The sequence below is a fragment of the Zingiber officinale genome, chromosome 1A (assembly GCF_018446385.1).
Source record: "Zingiber officinale cultivar Zhangliang chromosome 1A, Zo_v1.1, whole genome shotgun sequence".
Taxonomy (NCBI): Eukaryota; Viridiplantae; Streptophyta; class Magnoliopsida; order Zingiberales; family Zingiberaceae; genus Zingiber; species Zingiber officinale.
In genome coordinates, this window is record NC_055987.1 from 148,966,979 (window position 1) to 148,974,489 (window position 7,511).

At 46.3% G+C, this 7,511-nt stretch overlaps 1 protein-coding gene across 1 annotated transcript; it reads right to left on the bottom strand.

Moving 5' to 3' along the window:
* Positions 1–729: 729 nt before the first annotated feature.
* Positions 730–3,805, bottom strand: LOC122037939 (uncharacterized oxidoreductase At1g06690, chloroplastic-like). The gene is made up of 10 exons (XM_042597432.1): positions 3,277–3,805; positions 2,861–2,952; positions 2,727–2,764; positions 2,426–2,584; positions 2,313–2,335; positions 2,138–2,209; positions 1,872–2,039; positions 1,372–1,454; positions 1,235–1,297; positions 730–1,120 (listed from the first exon to the last, which is right to left on the bottom strand). Exons 1-10 carry the CDS (start codon positions 3,488–3,490, stop codon positions 935–937), a joined length of 1,098 nt encoding a protein of 365 aa, XP_042453366.1. The 5' UTR covers positions 3,491–3,805; the 3' UTR covers positions 730–934.
* Positions 3,806–7,511: the final 3,706 nt, after the last annotated feature.

Sequence of the window (7,511 nt, forward strand, 5' to 3'; positions counted from 1 at the left end):
ATTTTCATCTTTTTGAAAAGCTACCGCATGCTGATCAGTAGGCATATAATTAGTTTATCACCTTAGCTAATGATCCAAATGAAAATTACTTCACAACCTTTATTAGAGCTGAAAAGATTTAAATGCTCTTCTGTGAAAAAGTAGATTCAATTCTCATATATTTCATAGAGCTTGTCGAGAAAGTTAAGGGCAAGATGCTGCATCATTGTCATCAATTTTGTCTCGAGATAATAATGCCCCTGTTTACCATTTACAGTCCCTCTAGTCTTGTGTGATTCAACTCCATCCATTGGTTCCATTTATAACTTGGAATAATTTTAGACCAGGAAAAAGATTCACCATCTTCTTCTCTCTCCCACTTCTGGCGAACTCTTGGTGGAGAGGGTAGCAAGGGACATGTGGCTCTTGAATGATTGGATTTTGCCGGGCTTCAAGTACCCATGAACCTGCCTGGGCACACAAAGGCTCCACGTGTCAGTCTAATAAATAGTGTGCAGCTTACTAACATCAAACTCTTGTGTTCCATGTTTTAGCTTTTACTCTGGGGCTTGCATTTTCAATTTCCTGCAGGCTACGGCTCATGTCAGACATCAAACTAACAGAAAAAAGAACTAACAGAAGATGATATAAATCCAGATTTTAGGTTCATATGCTTAGTTACAAGTAATGCATCATTTAGTTTAATGCTTTCAAACTGAATGGCAGCTGCGTCCACCAAACACAGCAATGTAATTGAGGCACCTAATGTCATTATCGCACCATTTTACATAAACTATTCCGAGGAACTACAAAAAAAAGTCGTCTTTGATGCAAAAGCTGCCCAATATAAAGATCATATTCCCATTGCAGGAAAAGTACAGGCGAGAAAACAGTGAAGAGAAATCGTGCCCATCTACATCTATTAATTTGCACATAGACTTTTTGCTCGAGGCAGTTATAGCTTTTCGACAGGAAACCCAACGATTGATGGCATTTCTGATGCGATCGAACGCAGCTCCTCAATCTCCTGTTCTGTGAGTCTCCATCCTAGAGCACCCACAAACTCTGTTGCCTGTTCTGCATTTTTTGCACCTGGTATGGGCACTGTATTCTCCTGGGCTATCAACCAGTTCAGAACCACCTAGAACAAAGAACACACAATTTTACTAGCTCCTGCGTTTTTCAGCAAATTAGCAAATGAATTCTCTTTAATTCTATCAAAACGGAAAATAGATTATCAGAAGCATGAAGGGACCTGTGTTGGAGTTTTGCCATAATTTTGTCCAATCTCCTTAAGTCTTGTGACAAGAGGTTGCAGCTGCAAACAATAACAAAAAGAATGTTCACAGTTGACCTCGACAATTGCACGAATCTAGCAACACAAGTACTTGCCTTTCTGAGATACTCCGGAGTATAAATTCGTCCTCGAGGGCCAGTTGGAGGATTCTCTGGTGTGTATTTTCCGGTCAGAGCACCTGGATGGTAATTCAAGGTATCAGCCAGTGTGTTCATGTCATAATTTAGTTTTAGTAGTAACACCTATGGTGCAAAGTACCTACAATGAGTATGATTTTCCACATCTATGTAATTTCGGAAAAAGAAACAATGGAAAGTAAATTAAATGTACTCAAGCTAGACTTCTACCATCTGATCACTAAATAAAATAGATATAGTTTATAGTTCATAGGGTCTGACATTGTGATGACATTTTGAACAAAAAATTTGAGCATATTAATAAACCATCAAAGCCAGAAGACGTCCAGATTCCACCAAGCATTCTAAAAACTCATACAAACAAGCATCAGTAGACTTCAAATAAGTACATGCAACTAGCTCATTATATAAACAGACAAGCAAAATAACATAGAGAATGGTGTATATTTGAATAATACCTTGTGCGATAGGAGAATATGCAATCAGAGAAATCCCCAATTCATCACATGTAGCCTTCACGCCGTTCTGCTCCGGAAGCCTGTATAGTAGACTGTAATTAACTTGGTTTGAAGCTAATGGAATTCCCCGTTTCTTCAGTTGATTATAAGCATCTCTGAGGCGCTTTTCTGGTGTCGAGGGTAAAATCAGATCAACCAGCATGTTAGTCCAAGGATCATTACAGTTTCCTTGAAGAAAACATCTCGTAGTCAAAGTTAGAACCAACCACTGTAGTTTGAGACACCAACAGCTTTGACAAGGCCTTGTTCAACAGCATCCCCAAGGCCATCAATGTACCCTAAACCAAGTTCCATAGTACGGATTAAAACCTGAGCTGAGTTAGATCTATGAAGGGATAGAATTACTTCCATGCACATTGAAGGAAAGTTAAAGGCAATTACCTTCATTTCCCCATATTCCTGGCCTGTAAATAATAGACAACAGGAACGTTAGTGATAGTGTTAACTTTGCCAAGTTTCAAGAAATAGCAGCAGGAACAGGCTTATAGGCACACCAATGCAGCTGGTATAGTTCAACCGATGCAAGGTCAAGACGTGAGAGTGAAGCCTTCAGAGCAGAGATAACACTCTGTCGACCCAGCCTCCATGGCAGCGCTGCAAACTTAGTGGCAACAGCAACTTCAACATCTTTTTGCTGCCTCTCCTTAATGAATCTGATTTATAATTTCAATTCAAACCAAAGCAGGGATTCAGAATCCTTTGTCAAATGAAGTATATCAAAAATAAACAATGTTTATCATAAAGCTGAGAACTTCTAGTCCAGATTAAAGATGGTAGAAAGGCTTAATCAGTTACCTTCCAAGTAATAATTCAGAGCTCACTGCCCCCATAACCTAAGAGAAATTACCTTGTTTTAGCAAAATTATATTAGTTGAAGAAATAAAAATATCCATCAAACTAAAGAACCAAACCTAAGAAATTCTACCTACCCCGGCACCGTAAACTTCAGCTGTATCAAAGAAGGTTATGCCCACATCAATGCTTGCATTGAAAGCAGCCTTGGCTCCCTTCAACTTCCTATCTGTTACCTCAAATGAACAACATGGAAACCGAAAAAAGAGTCAACAGCAGAAGCAAATAACTTCAGTGTCACCACAGATTAAGGAAGTTAAGCTTAAAGTCGCATAAATCTTGTCATCATAGCACGAGTTAGACTTTCGCACTCCAACATTGCATGAATTATCAAATTCTAGCAGCTTTGACAAAATGAAACAAAACTCTTATACATTTAACAACAGAAGATAATATCAGGAAGAAGACCCAAAGTCACTGGATTCTGAATTTTGCGAAAGCAATTCGTTTGCCAAACTATAAATTTAAGCATATGATATGTGGGAAAAATTACCATCCCATTGGAAATTATTCCAGTAGGCAGTGTCTCCCCATGACCACGCACCAATCCCAATCTTGGTGACTCTCACCTCGGATCCCCCCAGGTTAACCTTCTCCACTTCCACCTTTGTCGTAGTACTCTCCGGAGCAACAGCCCTCGAGATAACCGCCCGCCGTCCCAGGGGAGGGAGCAGCGAGAAACCTGCTCCGCAGACTTGCAGCGCCATCCGAATCAGGCTTCCGAAAGATTGCAACTTTGACCAAATAAACCCAAAAAAATACAAATTTTATGCCAAAAAATCGTATCCTTCGAACCGCGGAGGCGGGATTCGATCGGACAACGGATCCAAAGGGTCTTCCGAGGCGAGGATGGAGGGAGAATCAGGCGAACTGGGAGAGATACAGTACGGAGCAGTAGGTTATTGATCAGGGACCACAAGCGAAGCTTTCGCAGAGAGGAGATGAAGATGCTACCACACGAGATAGGATGGCGCTGGGCGGCGGACGTGGAAGCACAGGGAACGGCGACGAGGAGCAGGCGAAATAAATGGAAGATAAAAGGTATTATGTTAAATATTTATTTCATAAAATTTTTAAAAAAATAAAATATTTTTTTTTGAATTAAAAGCAAGATAAAAGGAAAATACCAATAATAACGCGTTTACTAATATTTTTTTCTTTATTTTTAATATATCATAAATTCTTAAAATTACAATAAGTTACTGATCCGATGATGAGAGGAGGAGACCCGCCCGATGGAAGATTAGTGATACGGTGGTGAGAAGAGGGGGTCCGTCCGATAGAAGGTTAAAGTGGTTAACATTCGGTAGACGTTCGACCGGGTGGGTTGCCTTCCTGATCAGCAGAAGGATTAGTCGACCCGGCATCTTGACAGCTTGGCCTGACGTCGAGTTTCCGACGCTCATAAGGCAAAGCAGGAAGAAACGGAGGCCGAGCGGCCATCCCGCTCGGCTAACATTAGACATGGCCACTGTCCGAACGGGCATCCGCCTGGAGGCCGTCAGCAGACATGCCTCCGCTCAGCCCGAGAAAGGTACTAGCCGAACGGTTCCTCCGCTCGGCGGGGGGAAAGGTGCTAGCCGAGCGGTTCCTACGCTCGGCCCGGTAAAGGACAAAGGGAGCAGTTGGCGACATCTTCCTAGGAACTAGTGCCACCGACAAGAGGCATGGTCGGCGGCATGATCAGACAGACAATTGTACAGGGGAAACTTCCACTGCCACGTCAGAGATATGCTCGTGCTATTAAACTATGGTGTTCTGCACGCTTTCTTGACACATCCATTCCAAGTATGCTTTGAGCAGCGTGCACGCCTCGGGGAGCGTGCATGCACCTCTGGGGAGCCCTATATAAGGATCTCTAGACATCGATGGAGGTATGCGCTATTATTCACTGTAGTTATAGTTCTCATTTCTTCTTCGCTCTACTTCTTTCTGCCGGAGATTTGACTTGAGCGTCGGAGGGTCATCGTCGGGGAACCCCTCCCCGGCTCGGCATTGTGTTTGCAGGTTCACGGCGGAACAGGATTTGCGTCTTTGGAGTCTTCTGTTGGACCCCGTGGTAGTTTTGATGTGATCAACCAAGTTGGTTAGGTCCTGCTGTGTTTGATCCCTGTGTCTGAGTGTGCAGGAGTTTAGGAGCACAGGAAGTCGAGCGGAAGACGCAGCTAACGAGAAGGACGGCACGGGAAGGGAGCCGACGGGCTCAGTGCGTCTGAAGGACGAGAGAGCTGCGGAAGAGTACTCCGGTGGGCGTGAAGAGCGTGCACGACGTTCGAGGGACGTTAAGCCGGATGGAAGGCTGCTCGAGGAGAAGGCCGGGAATTGGGTTTGGGTGAGCCCTATTCCGGTTGGCCGCAATCACCCAAAAGAACGGAGCATCGGAAGCTGAAGAAACCAAGCTGAAAAATGGAGCTGCCAGCTTGGAGGCGCCTCCATCATGAAGGCGCCTTCAACCGGTCAGATTTGACCGTTTGAGTTGCGGATAAAGTTTTATCCGCTGACCGAGCTGGAGGCGCCTTGAACCTTGTTGGAGGCGCCTTGGACCCTCGGGATAGACTTTCCAGGAGCTATATAAAGGCCCCTTGAGCTAGGAATAGAAGAACAACTCAAGCAATCAATCTGTAAGCAATTCCTAAGCAACTAGTGAGCTCCAAAAGTGTAAAAGGCTTCTCCGCCTTAAGAGAAGGAGAATTTTCTTACTGCGCTCTTTTCCACTGCCCTAGATTAACAACCTCCTTGGTTGTAACCAGGTTAAATCCCTGAGTCTTTTCTGTTCCTATTTCTTTTTCTGTTTTATTAATTTAGTTGCTGTTATTTTTATTGCTGATTTAAATTCTGAGTTGAAATCCGAGGAGGGTATTTTTAGTTTTGTTTTCAGCAATTCACCCCCCTCTTGCCGGTCTCCGCTGCACCAACATCTTCGACTAGTCAACGGGAGTGCCACGTCCCCAGCGTCTATCGACTCAGCACTCGGACAGGATTAAATTGGCGTCGTCTGTGGGAACTCACCTGAATCCGAGTCAAGGAGATGGAAGAAGCTGGACGCCAACATACTGTGACGCTCTCTCAAAAGGAACTTGACGCGCTCATGCAAGCGCGAACGACCAAGATGATAGAGCGACAACAGAAGGCGCTAGCCGAGCGGCTGGCGCAACAAGCAACTTCAGCATCTAGAGGCCAAGCGGCGCACGAGGATCGGCCGTAACAGCTCTCCATATGAGGTCAAAACAAAGGTCCGACCAGTACGTAAGCAGAGGCGCCACCCGCGCCGATCCCATTCCACCAGGCCTTGTTCCAAATGCCCTCTGAGATCGCGTAAGCGAATCGAGACCGGTCTTCCTTAGACAAAGCTCCCGCTCGGGATGCAAGAAAGGGCAAAGCGCCCCGAGCTGATTCATCACCCGAGCGGATCAACCGTCAATTCTCCGAAGCAATTCTACAGGACCCTCTGCCAAGGCACTACGCACCCTTGGCGATCGGCGAGTACAACAGATCGACAGACCCAGATGACCACCTTGGCAAGTTCGACAACGCGGCAACCCTTCATCAGTACACGGATGGAGTTAAGTGTCAAGTCTTCCTCACTACTTTTTTCGGATCAGCACAACGTTGGTTTCGAAGGTTGCCGGACGGGTCGATTCAAAGCTTCAAGGACTTCATGACGGCCTTCCTCCACCACTTCACGAACAGCAGGCGTTATCAGAAGACCAGCGTCAGTTTGTTCTCTATGAAGCAAGGGTCGAGAGAGACTCTTCGGACCTAAATTCAACGCTTTAACCAGGCGGCCATGGACATCCCCACGGTCTCGTCCGAAACAATGATGCACGCCTTCACCCAAGGGCTCATCGACGGGGACTTCTTCCGCTCGCTCATCAGGAAGCCTCCCCGCGATTACGACCATATGCTAAAGAAGGCCAGCGAGTATATCAACATGGAGGAAGCCCAGGCGGCTCGAAGGAAAGAAGCACCATCAGAACTGGCTATGCACGCCGAACGAAGGCCACCCACCAGCCATCAGCCTCCAAGAGGGCCCAGAGCTGATATGGCACTCCCAAAGCAGGAAGCAAGGCCACACGATGTCCAGCACGTGGCGGTCGAACGACCAAGGCCCAAGGGAAAGGTATGGACTCCTATGTTCTGTGTCTTCCATCAATCCGCCACCCACAACACCCGAGACTGCCGCAGAGTTCCTGCGGTCGCCCAGCCGACTCCCAGGAGTTATCGTCGTCGATCACCTTCCCCCGAACTGCAATATCGGCGGAAGAGTACCGAACGACAAGAAGAGAGCAGGCGGTCACCCGAGCGGCGGCATTATCATCAGGCAAGGAGTGACGACCGCACCCCAGCATCACGCAGGTCAGTCGGGCACTCCGTTCAGGAGGAAGAAAATCGGAGCAACGCCGCTCGGGGTGAAATCAACATAATAGCTGGTGGACCGACCAGCGGAGATTCGAACCGAACTCGGAAGTCGTATGCTAGACGACTGGAGATCCATGTTGTAGGATGCAGCCAAGAGAGGGCGAACGAACCCGAGATCAGCTTCGGTTCCAGGGATCTTGATGGGACCAAAGTGTCGCACGACGATGCCCTCATCATTCGTGCGGTAATCGCCAACTACACTATTCATCACATATTTATTGACACAGGAAGCTCGGTCAACATCATCTTCAAGAAGGCCTTCGACCAGCTCCAGATAGACCGGACCGAGTTGCTACCAATGACAACCCC